At 43.1% G+C, this 26,646-nt stretch overlaps 1 protein-coding gene and 1 pseudogene across 1 annotated transcript; both read right to left on the bottom strand.

The window, feature by feature from the left end:
• Window positions 1-1,967: 1,967 nt before the first annotated feature.
• Window positions 1,968-11,173, bottom strand: LOC139387479 (uncharacterized). The gene is made up of 5 exons (XM_071133716.1): window positions 11,117-11,173; window positions 9,252-9,554; window positions 6,417-6,542; window positions 2,752-2,795; window positions 1,968-2,505 (listed from the first exon to the last, which is right to left on the bottom strand). The coding sequence occupies exons 1-5, from the start codon at window positions 11,169-11,171 to the stop codon at window positions 2,305-2,307; spliced, it is 729 nt and encodes a 242-aa protein (XP_070989817.1). The 5' UTR covers window positions 11,172-11,173; the 3' UTR covers window positions 1,968-2,304.
• An 11,766-nt stretch (window positions 11,174-22,939) lies between these two features.
• LOC139386789 (ATP-sensitive inward rectifier potassium channel 10-like) lies at window positions 22,940-23,918 on the bottom strand (annotated as a pseudogene).
• Between the last annotated feature and the right edge of the window lie 2,728 nt (window positions 23,919-26,646).

The following is a 26,646-nucleotide window of genomic DNA, read 5'->3' on the forward strand; positions in this document are numbered from 1 at the left end:
CAAATAGCAAACCCACAATGGGAACAATAAAATAGCATGATATTCACAATAGCTCGGAAACGCTGCATTTTCCCGTAGCATCCCTACACAACTGGTGCTGTAGCCTCGAATGAAACGGCGGGAGAAGTTGGCAAACCCCAGGAAACGTTGTAGCTGCACCCTGGACGTCGGTTGGGACCCATTCACTTCTGCTTTCAACTTTTCAGGGTCCATCTGGACATTTCCTTCCGTGATGACATATCCGAGAAAGGTGATTGTAGAACGGTGGAACTCGCACTTCTCCGCTTTCACAAATAACGGGTTCTCCAGGAGGAGCTGAAGGACTTGTTGAACATGGAAGACTTGTTCTTGGGCAGAACGGGAAAACACCAAGATGTCATCGAGGTTTACGAACACAAATCAATTTAACATGTCACGGAGCACATCGTTTACCAGGGCCTGGAAGACAGTGGTGAGTTGGTGAGTCCAAACAGCATGACCCGGTACTCATAATGTCCACTGGCAGTGTTGAAGGCTGTCTTCCACTCATCTCCTTTGCATATCCGAACCAGGTGGTATGCATTCCGAAGGTCCAGCTTGGAGAACATGGTAGCCTCCTGGAGAGGTTTGAAAGCCGAGGAGAGGAGTGGTAGGGGGTTACGATTCTTGACCGCTAAGTCATTAAGACCCTGGTAGTCAATGCACGGACGCAGCGTCTTGTTCTTCTTTTCCACAAAGAAAAACCCTGTGCAGGCAGGGGATGCAGGAGGACGGATGCTTCCAACAGCCAGAGAGTCCTCAATATACTCCATGGCCTTGGTCTCTGGGCCGGATGGGGACTATAGCCAACCACGAGGCGGTGTGGTGCCTGGGAGAAGGTCAATGGCACAATCGTAGGGACAATGCGGGGGAAGAGAAGTAGCCCGTGTCTTGCTGAAGACCTCCAGGATGTCATGGTACTCTGCGGGAACGGCAGAGAAATACGAGGCTTTACTTCAGCCCTGAGGAGGACGTCTCAGGGAAGGCTGCGCCACTTTGAGACAATAGGAATGACAGAACGGACTCCAACCCAGGCTGAACTCGTAGTCCAGTTAATAACGGGGTTGTGTTTTTGGAGCCAAGAAAATCCCAAAACAGGAACATGGGGGACTCAATGAGGAAATTCTGTATAGCCTCACTGTCATTTCTTGAAACCCGCAGATTAACAGGAACAGTGCTGTGGGTAACACTTCCAATGGCTTAGCGTCCATGGGAACAGAGAGGAGTTGAGTGAGGATACATAATTCAGAAACTAGGGTAGCGTCCATAAAACTCTGATCCTCCCCGGAGTCAATGAACACCCGAAGAGACTTAGACTGGTCTCCCCACAGCAGTATCATAAAAAGGAGTGTGGATGATGGGAATTAGAGGATTCCCAGTTTTTCTCACCAGAGTACTTGTACCTACTAAAGAAATAGGTCTCTTAACAGGGCAGGTGGCAATATAATGTCCCGCAGCCCCACAGTACCGATAACAGTTGGAACTCAGTCTATGGGAACGTTCCCTAGGCGATAGTCCAGCTCTGCCCAGTTGCATAGGCTTATGAGTAACCGACTCACTCGTCGCCGATGATTCTCGAGGGAACTCGGGTGGCTTCGGCTCCTCTCGGAAGTACACACTTCAGGGACCTCTGGATTCCTTCGGAGGTGAGCAAGCAGCAGTGGATGAATTAATGTTCCTGAGACCCGACCTCCTCTCACTCCGACGTTGTCGTAGACGCCCAACAATCCTAATCGTAAGGGCGATGAGGGAATCGAGGTCCAATGGTAACCCCTGCGCTGCAAACTCGTCTTTTATTTCCCCCGAAGGAAGGTATTGAAAAGAGCCTCCGGATTACAGGCACTCTCCGCGGCCAATGTGTGACTGGCTTGCCCCACCACCAGCACTGAGCTAGGCTGAAACACCTGCATTTTGGAGCTCCATTACTCAAGAAAACAAAAAAGAGACCATGTTTGTAAGCAGCTTTATTACCTCAATGATATATATATTTTTTACATTGTTTGCAAACTGATATGTGACACGTATTAATGCCAAAATAACATGCAAAACAGGCAAGCCCATTGCTAAAAATGTTGGGCTCAAAACACCTGCCCTGAATGACGGGTCACCACTGCATCTAGGCACCATTTGAAGATAATTTCCGATTTAGCTAGCATGTGCAGCATTTATTGTGCAAGCTGTCTCAGCGAATGCAGGAACATTGGCTTTAAAAGATGCTTAGCCAACAAATGGCAATCTAATAAAATCTGAGTTAATCCCAGCCTAGAATAATTTTAAAATTCATTATTATTGTTGTCTAGTCTTTTCCCCCACCACAGCATATAAACTCTCAGGCATGGAGGTCATGGTGGCCATGGGGAGGTCCACAGGCAAAGGCTGGTGGTTAACAGGCTGGGGTTGGGGTAGTCCCACCATACTGTAGATGGAGGGTGATGCTGGACCTGGAGATTCCTGCTCTTCACCACCTATTTGACTGTTACCTGGAGTCTGGAGAATAAAAACATACAGTAACATTTTCACTGTGAATTTATGAACGGTGACCCGGGTACAAAACAAGGTAATTAATTACCTCAAATCAATAAATGTAATATTTCTCAGTGGCTGTTCAATGCGAAAAAATGTAAGCATTAAATTAACTTAAATGAAATAACTTTATCTTTAATTAAGAATGTATACATTTTCCAATGACATTTTAGTTTTTTAAATGACAGTAGCCGAGGTACAGTATCTTACCCTGACTGTAGCATACTCTGTGTTTATCATTTCCTCTTTGTCACCTATAATTTAACAACATAAAAATACAATAAATATTTAAAAGTAAGATGTTCAGAGACGCTACATATACAGTGCCTTGCGAAAGTATTCGGCCCCCTTGAACTTTGCGACCTTTTGCCACATTTCAGGCTTCAAACATAAAGATATAAAACTGTATTTTTTTGTGAAGAATCAACAACAAGTGGGACACAATCATGAAGTGGAACGACATTTATTGGATATTTCAAACTTTTTTAACAAATCAAAAACTGAAAAATTGGGCGTGCAAAATTATTCAGCCCCCTTAAGTTAATACTTTGTAGCGCCACCTTTTGCTGCGATTACAGCTGTAAGTCGCTTGGGGTATGTCTCTATCAGTTTTGCACATCGAGAGACTGAATTTTTTCCCATTCCTCCTTGCAAAACAGCTCGAGCTCAGTGAGATTGGATGGAGAGCATTTGTGAACAGCAGTTTTCAGTTCTTTCCACAGATTCTCGATTGGATTCAGGTCTGGACTTTGACTTGGCCATTCTAACACCTGGATATGTTTATTTTTGAACCATTCCATTGTAGATTTTGCTTTATGTTTTGGATCATTGTCTTGTTGGAAGACAAATCTCCGTCCCAGTCTCAGGTCTTTTGCAGACTCCATCAGGTTTTCTTCCAGAATGGTCCTGTATTTGGCTCCATCCATCTTCCCATCAATTTCCTGTCCCTGCTGAAGAACTTCTTCCCTGTCCCTGCTGAAGAAAAGCAGGCCCAAACCATGATGCTGCCACCACCATGTTTGACAGTGGGGATGGTGTGTTCAGAGTGATGAGCTGTGTTGCTTTTACGCCAAACAAAACGTTTTACATTGTTGCCAAAAAGTTCAATTTTGGTTTCATCTGACCAGAGTTCTTCCACATGTTTGGTGTGTCTCCCAGGTGGCTTGTGGCAAACTTTAAACAACACTTTTTGTGGATATCTTTAAGAAATGGCTTTCTTCTTGCCACTCTTCCATAAAGGCCAGATTTGTGCAATATACGACTAATTGTTGTCCTATGGACAGAGTCTCCCACCTCAGCTGTAGATCTCTGCAGTTCATCCAGAGTGATCATGGGCCTCTTGGCTGCATCTCTGATCAGTCTTCTCCTTGTATGAGCTGAAAGTTTAGAGGGACGGCCAGGTCTTGGTAGATTTGCAGTGGTCTGATACTCCTTCCATTTCAATATTATCGCTTGCACAGTGCTCCTTGGGATGTTTAAAGCTTGGGAAATCTTTTTGTATCCAAATCCGGCTTTAAACTTCTTCACAACAGTATCTCGGACCTGCCTGGTGTGTTCCTTGTTCTTCATGATGCTCTCTGCGCTTTTAACGGACCTCTGAGACTATCACAGTGCAGGTGCATTTATACGGAGACTTGATTACACACAGGTGGATTGTCATCATTAGTCATTTAGGTCAACATTGGATCATTCAGAGATCCTCACTGAACTTCTGGAGAGAGTTTGCTGCACTGAAAGTAAAGGGGCTGAATAATTTTGCACGCCCAATTTTTCAGTTTTTGATTTGTTAAAAAAGTTTGAAATATCCAATAAATGTCGTTCCACTTCATGATTGTGTCCCACTTGTTGTTGATTCTTCACAAAAAAATACAGTTTTATATCTTTATGTTTGAAGCCTGAAATGTGGCAAAAGGTCGCAAAGTTCAAGGGGGCCGAATACTTTCGCAAGGCACTGTATATATATGAACTGTTTAATATACACCACATTGTAACGGTATCTGGACACCCCTTCAAATGAGTGAATTCGGCTATTTCTGCCACACCCATTGCTGATAGGTGTATAAAATCGAGCACACAGTTGTGCAACCTCTATAGACAAACAATGGCAGTAAAATGGCCTTACTGAACAGGTCAATGACTTTCAACGTGGCAACATCATAGGATGCCACCTTTCCAACCAGTCAGTTAGGCAAATTTCTGCACTGCTAGAGCTGCCCCGGTCCACTGTAAGTGCTGTTATTGTGAAGTGGAAATGTCTAGGAGCAACAACGGCTCAGCCACGAAGTGGAAGGCCGCACAAGCCCACAGAACAGGACCTCAGCTGAAAAAATAATTTGTCCTCGGTTGTAACACTTCTGAGTTACAAACTGCCTCGAAGCAACGCCGACACAAGAACTGTTCATCGGGAACTTCATGATATGGGTTTCTATGGCCGAGCAGCCACACTCAAGCCTAAGATTGGAGTGGTGTAAAGCTCGCCACCATTGGACTCTGTAGTAGACGAAACTCGTTCTCTGGAGTGATGAATCACGCTTCACCATCTGGCAGTCCGACAGATGAATCTGTTTGGCCGATGCCCGAACACTACCTGCCAGTATGCATAGTACCAACTGTAAAGTTTGGTGTAGGAGGAATAATGGTCTGGAGCTGTTTTTCATGGTTCGGGCTAGACCCCTTAGTTCCAGTGAAATCTTAACGCGGAGTGGAGGCTGTTATAGCAGCAAAGGAGGGGACCACCTCCATATTAATGCCCATAATTTTGGAATGAGATGTTCGACGAGCAGCTGTACACATACTTTTGGCAATGTAGTGTATATATACAGTACCAGTCAAAAGTTTGGACACACCTACTCATTCAAGGGCTTTTCTTTATTTTTACTATTTTATACATTGAGAATGCAGAAAGTGTGAAAGCTGTCACTAAGACAAAAGGTGGCTACTTTGAAGAATCTCAAATATAAAATATGTTTAACCATTTTTTGGTTACTACATGATTCCATATGTGTTATTTCATCATTTGGATGTCTTCACTAATATTCTACAATGTATAAAATAGTAAAAATTAAGAAAAACCCTTAAATGAGTAGGTGTGTCCAAACTTTGACTGGTACTGTATATACACTACCGTTCAAAAGTTTGGGGTCACTTAGAAATGTCCTTGTTTTTGAAAGAAAAGCACATTTTTTGTCCATTAAAATACCATCTAATTGATCAGAAATACAGTGTAGACATTGTTAATGTTGTAAATGACTACTGTAGCTGGAAACGGCAGATTCTTTTGAGTTCCCCTGTCCAGTGTCTGTGTTCTTTTGCCCATTTTAATATTTTATCTTTATTGGCCAGACTGAGATATGGCTTTTCCTTTGCAACTCTGCCTAGAAGACCAGCATCCCGGAGTCGCCTCTTCACTGTTAAGACTGGTGTTTTGCGGGTACTATTTAATGAAGCAGCCATTTGAGGACTTGTGAGGTGTCTGTTTCTCAAACTAAACACTAATATACTTGTCCTCTTTCTCACAACGTGCCATTGGAACACAGGAGCGATGGTTGCTGATAATGGGCCTCTGTACACCTCTGTAGATACTCCATTAAAAATTAGCCGTTTCCAGCTACTAGTCATTTACAACATTAACAATGTATTTCTAATCAATTTTATGTTATTTTAATGGGGAAAAAAATTGCCTTTCTTTCAAAAACCAGGACATTTCTCTGTGACCCCAAACTTTTGAACGGTGGTGTATGTGTACTGTATATGTATGCATGTATTTGTATGTGTAAATGCATATCGATGTGTGTGTATATAATCTATACAAAATTGACATTTAATCACATCCTGTTATCACCAGTATTCACAATAGTTATTGATCCTGAGCTTACCTTCATTTATCTTTCGCCAAAGAACAATGCTAATCAGGACGAATAATCCAACTATGATGAGGACACCGACAGGTATCCAGACTTTGACAGAGTTGTCGTCCACTTCCTCCCACGATAGTTCCTCTGCTTCCTCCCACAAAATATAAAAATCAGCAAAGCATATATTTTTTATTTCACCTTTATTTAACCAGGTAGGTTAGTTGAGAACAAGTTCTAATTTACAACTGCAACCTGGCCAAGATAAAGCTAAGCAGTGCAGCACAAACAACAACACAGAGCTACACATGGAATAAACAAACATACAGTTTGTAGCCTGGTTCCACTCTAGGTTTCGGCCTTTCTAGGGAGTTTTTCCTAGCAACCGTGCTTCTACACCTGCATTGCTTGCTGTTTGGGGTTTTAGGCTGGCTTTCTGTACAGCACTTTGAGATATCAGCTGATGTAAGAAGGGCTATATAAATAAATGTGATTTGATACCGTCAATAACACAATAGAAAAGTCTATGTACAGTGTGTGCAAATGAGGTAAGATACGGGAGGGAGATAATAATTACAATTGAGCAATTACAACACTGGAGTGATAAATGTGCAAAAGATGAATGTGCAAGTAGAGATACTGGGGTGCAAAGGAGCAAAAAAATAACAGTATGGGGATGAGATAGTTGGATGGGCTATGTACAGGTGCAGTGATATGTGAGCTGCTCTGACAGCTGGTGCTTAAAGTTAGAGAGGGAGATGTGTGTCTCCAGCTTCAGTGATTTTTACAATTGGTTCCAGTCATTGGCAGCAGAGAATTGGAAGGAAAGGCGGCCAAAGTAGGAATTGGCTTTGGGGGTGACCAGTGAAATATACCTGCTGGAGCGCGTGGTACGTGTGGGTGCTGCTATGGTGACCAGTGAGCTGAAATAAGGCGGGGCTTTACCTAGCAAAGACTTATAGAGAATCTGGAGCCAGTGGGTTTGGCGACGAATATGAAGCGAAGGCCAGCCAACGAGAGCATACAGGTCGAGGTGGTGAGTAGTATATAGGGTTTTGGTGACAAAACGGATGGCACTGTGATAGACTGCATCCAATTTGCTGAGTAGAGTGTTGGAGGCTATTTTGTAAATGACATCGCCGAAGTCAAGGATCGGTAGGATAGTCAGTTTTACGAGGGTATGTTTGGCAGCATGAGTGAAGGATGCTTTGTTGTGAAATAGGAAGCCAATTCTAGATTTAATTTTGGATTGGAGATGCTTAACGTGAGTCTGGAAGGAGAGTTTACAATCTAATCAAACACCTAGGTATTTGTAGTTGTCCACATATTAGTCAGAACCGTCCAGAGTAGTGATGCTGGATGGGCGGGCAGGTGCAGGCAGTGATTGGTTGAAGAGGATGCATTTAGTTTAACTTGCATTTAAGAGCAGTTGGAGGCTATGGAAGGAGAGTTGTATGGCATTGAAGCTCATCTAGCGGTTAGTTAACAGTGTCCAAAGAAGGGCCAGAAGTATACAGAATGGTGTCGTCTGCGTAGAGATGGATCAGAGAATCACCAGCAGCAAGAGCGACATCATTGATGAATAGAGAAAAGAGTCGGCCTGAGAACTGAACCCTGTGGCACCCCCATAGAGACTGCCAGAGGTCCGGACAACAGGCCCTCCGATTTGACACACTGAACTCTGAGAAGTAGTTGATGAACCAGGCGAGGCAGTCATTTGACTGCCGATAAGAATGTGGTGACGGGTGCACAGTATTGTCTCTTATCGATGGCGGTTATGATCTTGTTTAGGACCTTGAGTGTGGCTGAGTTGCACCCATGACCAGCTCGGAAACTAGATTGCATGGTGGAGAAAGTACGGTGGGATTCGAAATGGTTGGTGATCTGTTTGTTAACTTGGCTTTCGAAGACCTTAGAATGGCAGGGTAGGATAGATAGGTCTGTAGCAGTGTGGGTCTGTAGCAGTGTGGGTCTAGAGTGTCTCCCCCTTTGAAGAGGGGGATGACCGTGGCAGCTTTCCAATCTTTGGGGATCTCAGACGATATGAGAGGTTGAACAGGCTAGAAATAGGGGTTGCAACAATTGCAGCGGATAATTTTAGAATGGGTTCAGATTGTCTAGCCCGGCTGATTCGTAGGGGTCCAGATTTTGCAGCTTTTTCAGAACATCGGCTATCTGGATTTGGGTGAAGGAGAAATGGGGAGGCTTGGGAAAGTTTCTGTGGGGGGGGTACAGGGCTGTTGACCAGGGTAGGTGTAGCCAGGTGGAAAGCATGGCCAGCCGTAAAAAAATGCTTATTGAAATTCTCAATTATAGTGGATTTATCGGCTGTGACATTGTTTCCGAGCCTCAGTGCAGTGGGCAGCTGGGAGGAGGTGCTCTTATTCTCCATGGACCTTATCGTGTTCCAGAACTTTTGAGAGTTTGTGCTACAGGATGCAAATTTTTGTTAGAAAATTATATCCTTTGCTTTCCTAACTGCCTGTGTATATTGGTTCCTAAGTTCCCTGAAAAGTTGCATATTGCTGGTGCTATTCGATGCTAATGCAGTACACCAAAGGATGTTTTTGTGCTGGTCAAGGGCAGTCAGGTCTGGAGTGGAGTTTTCAATGACATGTAGTCTAGTTTATTGTGTGTGCATGTACAGGTGTCATTGTTGGTGGAGTCAGAGTTCACTGTCAGGACTGGAGGCACAACTCACTGAAAACATATCAAAACCATTTATTGTTAGTTTATTAACCTGAGTACATGAGCTAGAGTCCCAATGAATATGCATTTAACCTGTACACCATGTTTAGCTCTATTGATTGATACTGTAACTGTCACTATATAATAAAATAGAAAAACTGTCAAACATACCTTGGACTTTTATCAAGTATTTAGCTACGTTGCTGTCATTGTTACCAGTCACTACTGCATCATAAAGTCCACTGTCTCCTTCCTGGAGGTTCTTCAGTAGCAGAGAGAAGTCTCCCTCACTAAATTCAGCCCTACCTCGGTATCTTTCAAAGGTAACTTTTGGTGGGTACTTTACAACATTGACTGATCTGTTAAACTTCCAAAATAGCACATCAACATCTTCTTTCAGTTGAACATTTGTCTGGACATTCAGGCGAACATCCTGTCCCTTCAGCACAAACACAGAGGTCTCAGCACTGGGCTCTGAAATAAACACAGAATACGTAATGTAAAAAAATATGAAAAAGCCCATCAAACAATGTGACAAATAGAGCAGTAGGATATGAATTTAGCAACGCAACCTCCTAAAGGAATATGTGCACATTTTTAGTTTTTGCAAATAGCCAAACTGGCTGACACATCGTAATGACCCAATTTGCAGGCTTTGTAGTTTGGGCTAGAATTTCTCTATACACCCTATTTGCTAAACGGTTTAAATATTAACCCATTAAAAAGATCAGCTGCCTTTAGATCAACAGAGTCACAACCTTTGTTACAAGTCATACAGAAGTACTTTTGCAATAAAGAACTGGGATATGATACACACTATCAACTGTTCAGTTGGGGAGGCAGGTTGGGCCAATAACCAAAATGTTGCTGGATCGAATCCCTGAGCTGACAAGGTAAAAATCTGTCGTTCTGCCCCTGAACAAGGCAGTTCACCCACTGTTCCTTGGTAGGCTGTCATTGTAAATGAGAATCCAATCTTAACTCACTTGCCTAACTCACTTGCCTAGTTAAATAAAGGTTAAATAAAAATGAAGTTCAGTTTCAGAAACCGTTCAGTAAAAGCAACTTGATGAAGTATAACTCCAGGAAGTACAACCTAATCTGCCTAAAAGCATAGATAACTTGGATGCTCAAGAGAGGGGGTCTTTTTCAGCCCACATATTTGTGGTTGGCTGACAGACATGTCTAAAAACAGCTGAGCATTGCATTTCCGGGAGCGAGAAGTTCCATGCTACAAATGGGGTAGTTTCCCGTCACTGACTTTACTGTAATGACACTGAACTTGTTCTTACAATAGTACAGTATACTATCACAACCAAACATTGTTGTATTACAAAACATATTTAAAACCAGTATTTTTTTTTTTTATGTGCCCTACAGTTAATTACATACTGTACTTTCAATTTAAAAGTCTATCAATTACTTGGATGTTGTAAAAATCAACATATCTCATGACTTAACTTTAGTACTTCATCTAAGTTCCTGTGTCACCTACTGGCTAGACATCCAGTACACCGGCTAGACATCCAGTACACCGGCTAGACATCCAGTACACCGGCTAGACATCCAGTACACCGGCTAGACATCCAGTACACCGGCTAGACATCCAGTACACCAATACACTAATAAAATGGTCACCCAGACTATTTACATTTGTTTTTACACTGCTGCTACTCGCTGTTTATTATCTATGCATAGTCACTTTACAAATTACCTCGACTACCCTGTACACTTGTTATGTACATTTCTTGTGTTACTTTTTGATTGTTTGGATTTTTTGCTTTTTATTAAGTAAATATTTGATTAAATCTATTTATTGAACTGCATTGTTGGTTAAGGGCTTGTAAGTAAGCATTTCACGGTAAGATCTACACCTGTTGTATTCGGCGCATGTGACATACAATTTGATTTGGACTGGTTATAAGCAGAGTAATCAATACAAATTATACTGCCTGTTACTTACTAACCAGATTATATACACATGTCTAATCAATATATTAAATATCACTATACAGATGTTTTAGAATTGTTTTTACCTGAATGATGGAGGAGAGTTAGTAGAATAGAGAGGGTGAAACGCACAGTCGCCATACTTTGACAAATGACTAAACCTAAATGAGGAAGTATTGTCACATAGGCCAAGACTTCCTTACTCTAGTAGGTTTTTATACCCATAAACCACAAATTTCACACGAAACATTGTTTACAATTCTAATGTTACATGGCATGTGAAATAACTTCATAACCTGTTTCCAATACATTTGAAATGTATTTAGGAACTTTATTTAACCAGGAAGGGCTCATTGAGATATAAAATCTCTTTTTCAAGAGCGTCCTGGCCGAGATAGGCAGCACCAAGTCATTACAAAAATTAGACACACATGAAAAACTACAAGTAATCTAGTAAAAACCATTGAATTCACAAGAGTATAACAAAATCATAAAACAGCTAATTAAAAACATTGACAGGTCAGGGAATCAGCCTCAAAATCCTTCAATGATTTAAAAACACCAATCGGGACAAGTTCTTCCAGTTTAAAAGTATTTTGTAAGGTGTTCCAAGACGATGGGGCAGAGTACATAAAAGCCCTTTTTACCAAATTCAGTTCAGACATTTGGAACAGTTAGCAGGATGAAGTCCAGCGAGCGAACGAAGAGAGCACCCACCACATTTCTGAACAATAAAAATACCCCCCAAAAAAGGTAGTAAACCCAAAATGGCTTTGTAAATAAAAGTATACCAGCGCCGGAGCCTACGAGTGACAAGAGAAGGCCAGCCAACCCTGGTATACAAAATGCAGTGGTGCATAAGGGTTTTGCAGTTTAAAATAGTGAAAAGTAAGTGAGAACAAAATAACCACAGACAACTAAATTACCGTCAAACACATGGTTTATTAGAAAACACACGGTAATAATGGGGGGGGGAGCAGGAAAAGGGGCTGAGCTGGACCCAAGGAAAGAAATAATAAGTATTCAAAAACACCCCTAAACTAGACTAGCCTATTTCAACAACAGCTAACTAACCAAAAATACAGTGGGTGGTGCACCCAGTTCTAACTAGTGTTTTTAACAAAGTTTACCTACGGGTAGTGTATGCCCATGGGCGACTTGTCTTGGTTCCCCCTTTTCCCCACCAGCAAACAAACACCATAACCAAAAACAATACTCACAGGTGAGGACAAAGTGATATGGAGGCGCTCAAACAAAAGAGAGCTCAATACATACGAGATAAAGACATAGTAGGCACACGTGAACCATAGAGCTCTACAGACATATGGCATTTACAGAGAGTGAGCTCTAGAGAAAACTGACAGGGTTTTTAAACCAAGGGAAAGGAACTGTGATTGGGTAGAAAACAGGAGGAGGTGTGTTTTCTGATTGATGATTGATTGGTGACTGATTGGGGAGTGATGATTGCCACCTGTGGCAGGGGAGAAGGAGAGAAAAGAAATACACACACACACACAGGATACACACAGGATACTTGTATCCGTAACAGTAAATAACAGTATCATTAGCATAAAAATGAAGTTGTGCATTTTGGACATTTTTGTCTAAATCATTTATATAAATAATGAATAAGAGAGGACCAAGTACGGAGCCTTGGGGCACACCATTAAAGACGGACAATTTAACAGACATAAGCCCATCAAATTGAGTGCACTGAGTTCTATCAGACAGATAGTTAGTAAACCATGCAACTGCATGCTCCGAAAGACCAACACTCGACAATCTCTGCCTTAGTATAGCATGATCAACTGTTTCAAAAGTGCTGTTTTTTGTCAAGGGCTTCAGTGATATCATTTAAAACCTTCATGGCTGCTGTAATTATGTTATGCTTCTTTCTGAAGCCTGATTGGTACATTGATCAAATAGAGTTAGTAAATAAAAACTATTTTAGCTGTTCACTTACAAGGGTTTCAAGTATTTTCACCAGGTGACAACTTTGAGATTGGCCTATAATTATTTAAAAGAGTTGGATCTCCCCCTTTTAAAAGTGGTAGGACAAATGCTGATTTCCAGACCTTTGGAATGTCATTACATTCCAGGGTTAGATTGAACAGATATGTAAGTGGTTCAGCTATGAAATCAGCTGCCAGATTTAAAAAGCAGGGATCAAAAAGATCAGGACCTGCAGGCTTTCTCTGATCTAAGGATTTCAGGGCTTTATGTACCACCTGCACTGAGAATGGCAAAAAGCTAAAAGTTTGACCAGCTCTCACTGGTTCATCCACACAGGGTTGTACAGAGACAGAGGACACTGAATCAAACAGCCTACCAGATGATACAAAGTGCTCATTGAAACAATTCAGCATTTCAATTTTGTCATATATAGCAACAGAGTCCTTAAAAACACATGACGGTAATTGATTAGCATTACTGTTACCAGACATAGACTTAATAGCCTTCCAAAACTTTCTAGGGTCATTCAGGTTATCAGTGGTAACAGACATAAAATATTCAGACTTGGCCTTCCTGAGAACAAAAATAACACTTGTTTCATAACTGCCTAAAAAATAAGCCAATCAGCATCAGAACATGATTTCCTTGCTTTAGCCCAGGCTAGATTACGGTTGTGAATAATACAAGACAGCTCAGAAGAAAACCATGGATTATCCCGCCCTTTAACCCTGAACCTGCGGAATAGGGCATGTTTGTTAACTATTTGGAAAAAAACATAATGAAGGAATTTCCAGGCAGTTTCCACATCAGGGATAAGCTCAATCTTGCTCCAGTCAAAATAAAAGCAAATCATGAAAGAAAGCCTGCTCACTAAAACACTTCAAATTTCTCTTACGAATAAAACGTGGGTTTTAGATTTGTTATTGTGTAGTTATTGTCAAGAGGTGAGTGTAGCTGGTGCATCGAAGTCAGGCGCAGGAGAGCAAAGATGAGTGGACAAAGCACTTTACTAAGGCAATCATTTGCACAGAACGCAACAGTGTCACAAAACAAATGCCCAACTATCCAGTTGAGAAAACAAGACAAAACAAATGGAAAATGAAAGGTGGATCGGCAATGGCTTGAAGACCGGTGACGTCGACCGCCGAACAAGGAGAGGGACCGACTTTGGCGGAAGTCGTGACAGGACCGACCTGGAGGGTGAAGGGGGCGACCCGGAGGGTGAGGTGCAGGGAAGTCGTGACAGTTGTACTATTTCCAACACTTTTTTAGAGTGGGCATTTCTGATAGGGCAGCCCCTACCAAATTACTGACACCCAAATAGGGGAGCCATGCCTTTCATTAACTAGCAGAAAACAAATAATTCAGTCGACGTTCATACCGGTCATAGATTATGGTGATATTGTCTATATGAATGCAGCTGCCACTGTATTAAAGTCGTTGGACACTGTTTATCATAGCGCACTGCACTTTATGAAGGACGACCGTCTCACATTGAATGACGCTGGAGAGATGAAGCAGGTACGGGGAGGTAAACATTTAAGAAATAACAGACATGAACGAGACAAGAACAGCATCAGGAACTAATACTTAAGACAAAAAAAACAATCAATGCAGCAGCAGGGAACAGAGTAAGGGAACTGACAAATATAGGGGAGGAAAAAAACAGATAAGTATGTCCAGTTGAGGCCAATATCGCTGATGCACGTGACGAGGGATGGCAGGCGTGCGTAATAATGGATGATGGAGTGGAAGATGAAGGGCAGCCTGGCGCCCTCAAGCATCAGCGGGGAGAAAATCGGGAGCAGATGTGACAGTACCCCCCCCCCCCCCCCCTCTTGGGGCGCCACCCGGCGTCCCAACAACCGGCACATGATCATGAGGAAGGTGAGGGATTAGCCCAGAACTACACGGCAGGACCTGGTCAATGACCTGAAGAGAGCTGGGACCACAGTCTCAAAAAAAACCATTAGTAACACACTACGCCATCATGGATTAAAATCCTGCAGCGCACGCAAGGTCCCCCTGCTCAAGCCAGCGCATGTCCAGGCCCGTCTGAAGTTTGCCAATGACCATCTGGATGATCCAGAGGAGGAATGGGAGAAGGTCATGTGGTCTGATGAGACAAAAATAGGGCTTTTTGGTCTATACTCCACTCGCCGTGTTTGGAGGAAGAAGAAGGATGAGTACAACCCCAAGAACACCATCCCAACCGTGAAGCATGGAGGTGGAAACATCATTCTTTGGGGATGCTTTTCTGCAAAGGGGACAGGAAGACTGCACCATATTGAGGGGAGGATGGATGGGGCCATGTATCGCGAGATCTTGGACAACAACCTCCTTCCCTCAGTAAGAGCATTGAAGATGGGTCGTGGCTCGGTCTTTCAGCAAGACAACGACCCGAAACACAGAGCCAGGGCAACTAAGGAGTGGCTCCGTAAGAAGCATCTCAAGGTCCTGGAGTGGCCTAGCCAGTTTCCAGACCTGAACCCAATAGAAAATCTTTGGAGGGAGCTGAAAGTCCATATTGCCCAGTGACAGCCCCGAAACATGAAGGATCTGGAGAAGGTCTGTATTGAGGAGTGGGCCAAAATCCCTGCTGCAGTGTGTGCAAATCTGGTCAAGAACTACAGGAAACGTATGATCTCTGTAATTGCAAACAAAGGTTTCTGTACCAAATATTAAGTTCTGCTTTTCTGATGTATCAAATACTTATGTCATGCAATAAAATGCTAATTAATTACTTAAAAATCATACAATGTGATTTTCTGGATTTTTGTTTTAGATTTCCGTCTCTCACAGTTGAAGTGTACCTATGATAAAAAATTACAGACCTCTACATACTTTGTAAGTAGGAAAACCTGAAAAATCGGCAGTGTATCAAATACTTGTTCTCCCCACTGTATATTTTTATGCTAAACATTTTGGGACTCTATCAACAATGGACTAATGAAACAAATGCCAAAATATAGTTTTCATAGCATCAAAACACTCAGTCTTCAAGGCCTCTTAGAGAACAAATTAAAACAAAACAATAAAATACAAAAATCCTTCCAAGTCTTCCACAGTCCATCTTCCTCAACTTTACATCCTTCATCATCATCATCATGGTAATACTGGTTGGGTTCCCCTTCACAGACGTTGCATGCATCAACCAATGGTTGCGTGCCACATCATTGACTGTGCCGTCAGGCACCAGATTGCTTTAACATACTGTGTGATGTGATTAGCTGATAAGTGAAAAACATATCTAGGCATTGTAAGATCTGGAATGCATCAGCAATAGCTGTTATGTCTGAGCAGAGGAACACGACCAATATCTCCAGAATGACATTATCATTTGGACTTGTGTCCAAATACTATTTGAAATCGTTCAAATGTGCCTTTAAACAGCTTGGAAAATTCCAGAAACTGATGTCATGGCTTTAGAAGCTTGTGATAGGCTAATTGACATAATTTGAGTCAATTGGAGGTGTACCTGTGGATGTATTTCAAGGCCTACCTTCAAACTCAGTACTTCTCTGCTTGACATCATGGAAAATCAAAAGAAATCAGCCAAGACCTCAGATAAAAAATTGTAGACCTCCACAAGTCTGGTTCATCCTTCGGAGCAATTTCCAGACGCCTGAAGGTACCACGTTCATCTGTACAAACAATAGTATGGAAGTATAAACACCATGGGACCACGCAGCCATCATATCGCTCAGGAAGGAGACGCATTCTGTCTCCTAGAGATGAACATACTTTGGTGCGAAAAGTGCAAATCAATTCCCAGAACAACAGCAAAGGACCTTGTGAAGATGCAAGAGAAAACGGTTACAAAAGTATCAATATCCACAGTAAACGAGTCCTATATCGACAACCTGAAGGACCGCTCAGCAAGGAAGACGCCACTGCTCCAAAACTGCCATAAAAAGGCTATGGTTTGTAACTGCACATGGGGACAAAGATCGTACTTTTTGGAGAAATGTCCTCTGGTCTAAAGAAACAAAAATTGAACTGTTTGACCATCGTTATGTTATGAGGAAAAAGGGGGAGGCTTGGACACAGTTCAAGTTGTCTGGGTAGCCATTTGATTAGATGTTCAGGAGTCTTATGGCTTGGGGGTAAAAGCTGTTGAGAAGCCTTTTGGTCCTAGAATTGGCGCTCCGGTGCTGCTTACCATGCAGTAGCAGAGAGAACAGTCTATGACTGGGGTGGCTGGTGTCTTTGACAATTTTTAGGGCCTTCCTCTGACACCGCCTGGTGTAGAGGTTCTGGATGGCAGGCAGCTTGGCCCCAGTGATGTACTGGGCCATACGCTCTACCATCTGTAGTGCCTTGCAGTCGGAGGATTAGCAGTTGCCGTACCAGGCGTACCAGTGATGCAACCAGTCAGGATGCTCTCAATGTTGCAGCTGTAGAACCTGAGGACCCATGCCAAATCTTTTTAGTTTCCTGCGGGGGAATAGGCTTTGTCGTGCCATCTTCACGACTGTCTTGGTGTGGTTGGACCATTGTAGTTTGTGGGTGATGTGGACACCAAGGAACTTGAAACTCTCAACCTGCTCCACTACAGCCCGTCGATGAGAATGGGGGCGTTCTTGGTCCTCCTTTTCCTGTAGTCCTAGTCTTGATCACGTTGAGGGATAGGTTGTTGTTCTGGCACCACCCGGCCAGGTCTCTGACCTCCTCCCCATAGGCGGTCTCGTCGTTGTCTGTGATCAGGCCCACCATTGTTGCGTGGTCTGCAAACTTAATGATGGTGTTGGAATATAGACCTGCCAGTTGGTCAGAACATGCCGGGAGCACACGTCCTGGTAATCCGTCTGGCCCAGCGACCTTGTGAGTTTTGACCTGTTTTAAGGTCTTACTCACATCGGCTATGGAGAGCGGGATCACACAGTCGTACGGAACAGCTGATGCTCTCATGCATGCCTCAGTGTTGCTTGCCTGGAAGCGAGCATTGAAGCATATAGCTCGTCTGGTAAGCTCGTGTCACTGGGCAGCTCGCGGCTGTGCTTCTCTTTGTAGTCTGTAATAGTTTGCAGGCTCTACTACATCCGACGAGCGTTGGAGCCGGTGTGGTACTATTCATTCTTAGCCCTGTATTGGCGCTTTGCTTGTTTGATGGTTCGTCTGTGGGCATAGCAGGAGTTCTTATAAGCTTCCGGGTTAGAGTCCCGCACCTTGAAAGCGGCAGCTCTACCCTTTAGCTGAGTGCAGATGTTACCTGTAATCCATGGCTTCTGTTTGGGGTATGTAAAGTCATTGTCACAGTCTGTGGCGTCGCCATCATCATAATTGTCCTGATTTGGGGAAAGCTAAATAAATGTACTCTTACTGCTCCTTCTGCAGGATTACCCTTATTACCGTAACTTATATTAATATGAAGTAAACTATGTGAAAACTGTTGATTTCAGGATGTGATGATTTCACAGTATTTACATAGCGACTCTGAAGATCAAATTTGTACATATTTGTTGGATTGTTATGTGGTTGATTTATAGGATATGCTATGGTGGGGAAAACGACTAACAATAATCAGAACATTTTTAATGTCGTCTTACTCTCTTTAGGAAGCAGACTTTGTGAGTTTTGTCAATCGAGCTTTCTCAATCAATGGATAACATTTTCACTGCTACTGCAACAATTCATCTTGTGCTAAAAGCAGTGCACCAAGACAGTAGCAACATCAAACACCTTTAGTAAAGACCGACATGCATAACTAGCTGGCCAGCTTGTAAGTAAAATAGTCTAGCAGCATCCATAAGAATGAATCATTTTCCATCATCCTACTTCTCCCTTTTATAATATAATTGGTCAGTGCTAGCCACACTCTACCATCTCCACCATTTTCAAAGTGATGGAGTTTGGCTATAGCACTAACCACACTCCATTATCTCCACTAAATTCAAAGTGATCAAGTGTGTGTGTGTGTGTGTGTGTGTGTAAATACAGTGGTGTAAAGTACTTAAAGTAAGAATACTTTGAAGTACTACTTAAGTAGTTTTTGGGTGAGTATCTGTACTTTACTATTTATATTTTTGACCACTTTTACTTTTACTCCACTACATTCCTAAAGAAATTGTATTTTACTCCACTTCATTCCTAAAGAAATATTATTTTACTCCACTACATTCCTAAATAAATATTATTTTACTCCACTACATTCCTAAATAAATATTATTTTACTCCACTACATTCCTAAATAAATTGTATTTTACTCCACTACATTCCTAAATAAATATTATTTTACTCCACTACATTCCTAAAGAAATATTATTTTACTCCACTACATTCCTAAAGAAATATTATTTTACTCCACTACATTCCTAAAGAAATATTATTTTACTCCACTACATTCCTAAAGAAATGTTATTTTACTCCATACATTTTCCCTGACACCCGAAAGTACTCGTTACATTTTGAATGCTCATCTAGGCTAATTCATGCACCTATCAATATAACGTGTTGTTACCCCTACTGCCTTCCAACTGGCAGACTTAATAAACAAGCATTTCGCTACACTCGCATTAACATCTGCTAACCATGTGTATGTGACAAATAAAATTTGATTTGATTTGATAAACACAAATACTCGTTTTTTAAATTATGTCTAAGTGTTGGAGTGTGTCCTTATCTGTCCATAATGTTAAACTATATATACATTTGTCCCGGATAATTTGCTTAATTTCAGGAATTTGATGTATAGCATTTACTTTCACTTCTTCCTTTTACTATGACAGTTGAGTACTTTTTCCACCACTGTGGAAAAAGTACACTTTTGTACACTTTTTCTCAAGTAGTATTTAACTGGATGAGACCAGCCTCCACCTGTGGACCTCCCCATGAACCCCATGCCAGAGAGTGTATATGCTACGGTGGGGAAAACTACTAACAGATAATAATCGGGAATTTGAACATCTTCCTCTCTTTAGGAAGCTAACTTTGGGGGACCTCAGCGAGCTTTGTCTATCAATAGATGAAATGTTCACTTCTGCATAGCTTCTGCAACAATGAATCTTGTGCTAACGGCATTAAAAACCTTTAGTAAAGACCGACATGCACAACTAACTCCCCAGCTTGTAAGTATGGGCCAAGTCATTCAGTCTGTCATGGAAAGAGCAGGTGTCCTTGATGTTTTGATCATTGAAGTGTATGGTCTTGTGGGTGTGAATTTAAACTCCGCAAAAAAAAGAATCGTCCCTTTTTCAGGACCCTGTCTTTCAAAGATCATTCGTAAAATCCAAATAACTTCACAGATCTTCATTGTTTCCTATGCTTGTTCAATAAACATGTACCTGTGGAACGGTCGTTAAGACAGTAACAGCTTACAGACGGTAGGCAATTAACGGCACAGTTATGAAAACTTAGGACACTAAAGAGGCCTTTCTACTGACTCTGAAAAACACCAAAAGAAAGATGCCCAGGGCCCCTGCTCATATGCGTGAACGTGCCTTAGTCATGCTGCAAGGAGGCATGAGGACTGCAGTTGTGGCCAGGGCAATAAATTGCAATGTCCGTACTGTGAGACGCCTAAGATAGCGCTACAGGGAGACAGGACGGACAGCTGATCGTCCTCGCAGTGGCAGACCACGTGTAACAACACCTGCACAGGATCGATACATCCCAACATCACACCTGCGGGACAGGTACAGGATGGCAACAACAACTGTCCGGGTTACACCAGGAATGCACAATCCCTCCATCAGTGCTCAGACTGTCCAAATTAGGCTGAGAGAGGCTGGACTGATGGCTTGTAAGCCTGTAGTAAGGCTGTTCCTCACCAGACATCACCGGCACCAAAGTTTCCTATGGGCACAAACCCACCGTCGCTGGACCAGACAGGACTGGCAAAACGTTCTCTTCATGGAGGGTCCGTCGAAGACATCCTCCTCCCTCATGTGGTACCCTTCCTGCAGGTTCATCCTGACATGACCCTCCAGCATGACAATGCCACCAGTCATACTGCTCGTTCTATCCGTGATTTCCTGCAAGACAGGAATGTCAGTGTTCTGCCATGGCCAGCGAAGAGCCCGGATCCCAATCCCATTGAGCACGTTTGGGACCTGTTGGATCGGAGGGTGAGGGCTAGGGCCAATCCCCCCAGACATGTCTGGGAACTTGCAGGTGCCTTGGTGGAAGAGTGGGGAAACATCTCACAGCAAGAACTGGAAAATATTATGCAGTCCATGAGGAGGAGATGCACTGCAGTACTTAATGCAGCTGGTGGCCAAACCAGATACCCTCTACTACTTTTGACCCCCCCCCCCCCCCCTTTGTTCAGGGACAGATAATTAAATTTCTATTAGTTACATGTCTGTGGAACTTGTTCAGCTTATGTCTCAGTTGTTGAATCTTGTTATGTTCATACAAATATTTAAATAAATGCAGTTGACAGTGAGAGGACGTTTCTTTTTTTGCTGAGTTTATCTGTCGTCTACATGTGACTCTTAAGACTAAAAGGCTTCATGCATAGCGTTTTACCAATAATAGGTTAATATCCAAAGCCACATCTCGACACATATATCTTCACATTTCTCTCAAGTGCTGACACTCATCCACTCATCTCTTTCAACTCAGTTTACCCGACAGGAAGTTCCTTAACACTAACTTGACTCATGAAAACCATGGTTACCACCAGAGGCAGAAATAGAAGTGTGTGCTTGTAAGAGTCACTGGGGGGGGGGGTGTCCTAAATGGCACCCTATTCCCTATGTAGTGCACTACCTTTAACCACAACCCGAAGGACCCTGTTCAAAAGTAGGGCACTACATAGGGAATAGGGTGCTATTTGAGTCTAAAGGCTCTCTGGTTTAAGACAGAGTTGTGACCTACAACATAGAATAGACCTAGAACGCATCCTTCTGCTACTGTTGATTCCTCCAATTAGCTCTCCTTGATTACCTAGAAAAATATTATTTCCTATAAATGCAAGCATTTCGCTACACCCGCAATAACATTTGCTAAACGTGTATGTGGCCAATACAAAATGTGTATCCAGCCACAAAAACAAACCGACTAAAGAGACAAAAATCATCCTAAATCATCGTTGTTATTTCACAATGATACACAATCACATACAATATGAATAGAAAGCATCATTAAAACCTTTCCTTCATTGTTAAAGTGCTGTAAGGTTAAAATCACAACTCTATATTCTATCCAGTAATGAGTGCTACAAAAGTTCCTGAGGTGCCAACGTACTTAATAAAGTGCTGACTGCGGTCCTCTGTATCGACAATAACAGATACATCTGTGCAGACAAAGCAGACTGACACATATACACAGCAACTTAAAATAGCATGTTCTCCTGTCTTCTTCATTTCCAGTCAAAGTACATTGGCACATGACAACAATAACAAAATCATCATCATGAAATCTATAGTGTTACATCTGTATATGTTTTGAAAGTGTATGGACAAACAGATGATCCAGAAGAAAGACTAAAGTGCATCCCAAATGGAACCCTATTCCCTATAAAGTGCACTACTTTGACCAGGGCCCATGGAGCTCTATAAAGGGAATTGGATGCCATTTGGGACACAGCAGAAGCATTCAGGGCATTTCCATGGCCTCCTCCGTCCCCAACACACTGAACTCCTTTACATCTCTCTCTACATACCAATATCATGTAAATTAACAACAAGTAATGAATTCATCATTTGAATAGTTGTAGTAAACGGTAACAGACCCTGCTTAGAATCCAGTATACCCCCAACCTGGGTTCAAATAGTATTTAAAATCTTTCAAATACTTTTGAGCATTCGCTTGAGTCTACCTGAAGTGCTAAATGGGCAGAGTTTACCAATGTCGGGACTATTCTATTGGTTCCATTAAGACAGGAAAGATCAATCAAGCACAGATTAAGTATTTGAGATTATTTCAAATAGTATTTGAACCCATGTCTGCTGTTTGAGTCTGTGTGTAATCTCTCAGACATTGCTGATTCGGACACTGACTCTGACCCTCCCTCACCATCCCTCTCTTCTCTCCATGTAACTCTGCTCCAATCGGATCTTCTATGGATCAGTGTTACCCCACTCCCAACTCCTCCTCTGTTGCCATGGTAATTCTGTGGGCAGGACGTTTTGAAGAGGGGCATGGTCTTGGTCTTGGCCACTTTGTCAAAGAAAAGCGATGTCGGCCATGTCTTTCCCTCACAGGGACAGAGAGACCACGGGGGGGAACTCGTACCCCCACAGGACCTCATCAGACAGGTAGGAAGTGTGCACCTGGTAGGTGACAGAGGAGGGCTTCACCGTGGCGCTCATGATCACCAGCAACTCAGTCTGTCCATCCCCAACCTGAGGAGGGAGGGAAAAGAGTGTTTCAGGACAGGAAAAAGCACTGACACACTTCTAAATTGCATTCCAACTACCACCCTATTTCTTATGTAGTACACTACTTTTGGCCCTGACCCTAGTTAAAAGTAGTGCACTATAAAGGGAACAGCCCTAACCAGGTGTAGCGTAGCCTTGGTAGACCAGGTCCTGAGCGGGCTGCTGCCGTCTATGATGTGATAGAAGATGAGGGGGGAGGATGAGGAAGGGGCTGTTGCTGGACATGTCCGCCTGGAAGGGAACGTTCCGCTGGTCCAGACGCACCGTCTCCCCCTCCGTACGAGACGTTCAGAGCAGCTTCCCCGTCACATTCGCTAGGGGGTCACAGTCGGTGTGCGTCCCAATTGGCTCCCTATTGTCCTCAAGGGGAAATTTGTCTGGGACATGATGAGGTAAATCCCATTTACAGGAGAATGTTTTGCTCGTAGTTGGTTGGTAAGAACCTGATGTCACAATGTAATTGTTGACAAATGACACAAAAAGACTACACTGGCAGTTAAGCACCCACACACACAGTTGAGCAGTTAGTCTCCATCCTCTCACTCAGCAGAGCTCCATGCACGAACTCCACCAGATTATACAGAATCCCGAACAGGAACCACGCCCCCATGAAGGTAAGGTAAGAATTTCTAATGCCACTGCATATCCAGGAAGGTCGTCCAGAGGTCGCACAGGTACAGGGCCGACCGCCCACTGATGTGCTCAATGAGTATGTTAATGCATCCATCCTTAGACAGAACACGCCTCCTCAGAGTCCCGCCCCCGCCGGGGCACTCTGCAGGGCTGCCTGCCCCCCAATAGGGGTTTTAGAACGTCTGTCTGTGTCTGGAAGTGACATCTTCTGAGGGGAGGAGCTTCGAGAAGAAGGAGTGTGGCAGATGTCATCTGTCAGTAAAACAGGAAGGAAGGAGAGAGACATTAGGCAACGTCGTTGCCACAGCAAAAAGGCATGAAATATTAATGTGTGGACAAGTTTTGAGAATCCTGTAGTAAAGATGTTAGCCAGTTAAACTATTAAAGATTACAACATCAGACCACACAAGAGCAACAAAAGTGCATTGCAATGCATTGCCATTTAGAAGGTTGAAGTTAGAAGTTAGGGACAGGGTTGGCTCTGCATGTCACTCATGATAAAACGAGACTAGAGCTTTAATGGTCAAACACAAAGGGAGGCCTTCAAGCTAAACCAGGTGTGTGTCAGTGGAGGCTGCTGAGAGGAAGATGGCTCATAATAATGCCTGAAATGGAGTCAGTGGAATGGTATCTAAAACATCAAAGACCTGGTTTCCATGCAGTTGATACCACTCCATTGACTCCATTCCAGCCATTATTATGAGCCGTCCTCCGATCAGCATCCACCACTTTGTGCGTCCCAAATGGCACCCTATGCACTCTAGGCCCTGGTCAAAAGTAGGGCACTAGATAGGGAATTAGGTGTCATTTGGGACAAAGACAAAGAGTCCTGCACACTGACACTCTGACTTGCTTCCACAAAGCATGCTGACCAGAAGTTGGGCAAGGAGAAGCGGAAGAGAAGATGATGAAACAATTAGAAATCTGAAATTAAAGGGATTCTGGACCAATTAAATGAAGGGAAATTCTCTGCTAAAACATTGAGTTTATTTAGAATATTTTTTTTTTTACGACACGACTTCACTGCTGATTCCAACAAGAAGGACTTTCAGTGGACAAAGAGTGAACTTCTATCTAGAAACAGGATATGGTGATAAGAGTTAGCAAGGAAGGCCTACATTCACTTACTGGTTTCCCTGCACTTTTCAAACCTTCCCTTCTTGAACTGAAGAGGGGATTCCTCAACTCATAGAAGGCAGTTTAATAAAACATTTTCTTCTTTATTGTTAAAACCAACCTGTTTAAAATGGCCCATAGCCTTCCTCTGGGTGTTACAGATATAAAAATGAAGGTTTTTATTGGACTTCACTTTAATGCTGCTCTTTATCTTATTCTGAATGTGTTTTTTAACACACTGTATTTCCCAATTTGTGTATAATTGATGTTACCAGGCAGGGACTGTTGTCTACTGCAATAGTATAGTAATAAGGCCGCTGACTGAACACACAATGTTCTTTCTTCTACATATTACTTAAACTAATGCACATACACGCGACATAGAACACAACGCACACACACACACAAAGTGAGGTAAAAAGTAAACACAGAAATTGCTCCACTACAATGCAGTGTTCTAATGAGTGTTCAATTACACATCTCTGGTAACTCTGCAACTCTTTCATAATTACAATGATAGTATTGAAAATGTTCTCCGTGTCCCTGTCTTCACTCTCTCCCTCACTCTCACACACACTGTCACGGTTCTCTTGTGGTGAAGGAGAGGCGGACCAAAACGCAGCGTGGTGGTTATTCATGTTTCTTTAATTAAGACACTATACATAAATAAACTAACAAAAACAATAAATGTGAGAACTCAAAACAGCCCTATCTGGTGCAAAACACAAAGACAGGAACAATCACCCACAAACACACAGTGAAACCCAGGCTACCTAAATATGGTTCCCAATCAGAGACAATGACTAACACCTGCCTCTGATTGAGAACCATATCAGGCCAGACATAGAAATAGACAAACTAGACAATGAAACATAGAATGCCCACTCAGCTCACACCCTGACCAACCAAAACATAGAAATATACAAAGTAAACTATGGTCAGGGTGTGACAGTACCCCCCCCCCCCCCCCCCCCCAAGGTGCGGACTCCGGCCGCAAAACCTGAACCTATAGGGGAGGGTCTGGGTGGGCATCTGTCCGTGGTGGCGGCTCTGGTGCTGGACGTGGCCCCCACTTCACGTAGTCTTCCCCCACCTTGTCCTCTTCCGTGGCCTCCTCACCATGGCAACTCTTCTCAATGGACAGAGGGGCGGCCGCTCGGGACAGAGGGGCGGAAGCTCTGGACAGAGGGGCAGCTGCTCGGGACAGAGGGGCGGCTGCTCCTGGCTGACTGGCGGCCCCTGGCTGACTGGCGGCCCCTGGCTGACTGGCAGATCTGGAAGAGTCTGGTTGACTGGCAGATCTGGAAGAGTCTGGTTGACTGGCAGATCTGGAAGAGTCTGGTTGACTGGCAGAACTGGAAGAGTCTGGCTGACTGGCAGATCTGGAAGAGTCTGGCTGACTGGCAGATCTGGAAGAGTCTGGCTGACTGGCAGATCTGGAAGAGTCTGGCTGACTGGCAGATCTGGAAGAGTCTGGCTGACTGGCAGATCTGGAAGAGTCTGGTTGACTGGCAGATCTGGAAGAGTCTGGCTGACTGGCAGATCTGGAAGAGTCTGGCTGACTGGCAGTTCTGGCTGCTCCATGCTGA

The sequence above is a fragment of the Oncorhynchus clarkii genome, chromosome 28 (assembly GCF_045791955.1).
Source record: "Oncorhynchus clarkii lewisi isolate Uvic-CL-2024 chromosome 28, UVic_Ocla_1.0, whole genome shotgun sequence".
In the NCBI taxonomy this organism is placed as follows: Eukaryota; Metazoa; Chordata; class Actinopteri; order Salmoniformes; family Salmonidae; genus Oncorhynchus; species Oncorhynchus clarkii.

What these genes read in the sequence shown, in the direction of transcription:
- LOC139387479 (XM_071133716.1), bottom strand. Translation starts at nt 11,171, where the DNA reads ATGGCGACTGTGCGTTTCACCCTCTCTATTCTACTAACTCTCCTCCAT. An exon ending in TTGGCGAAAGATAAATGAAG is followed by an intron (nt 2,796 to 6,416) that starts GTAAGCTCAGGA and finishes GTTAAATTATAG; the next exon opens with GTGACAAAGAGGAAATGATA. An exon ending in CAGAGTATGCTACAGTCAGG is followed by an intron (nt 2,506 to 2,751) that starts GTAAGATACTGT and finishes TTTATTCTCCAG; the next exon opens with ACTCCAGGTAACAGTCAAAT.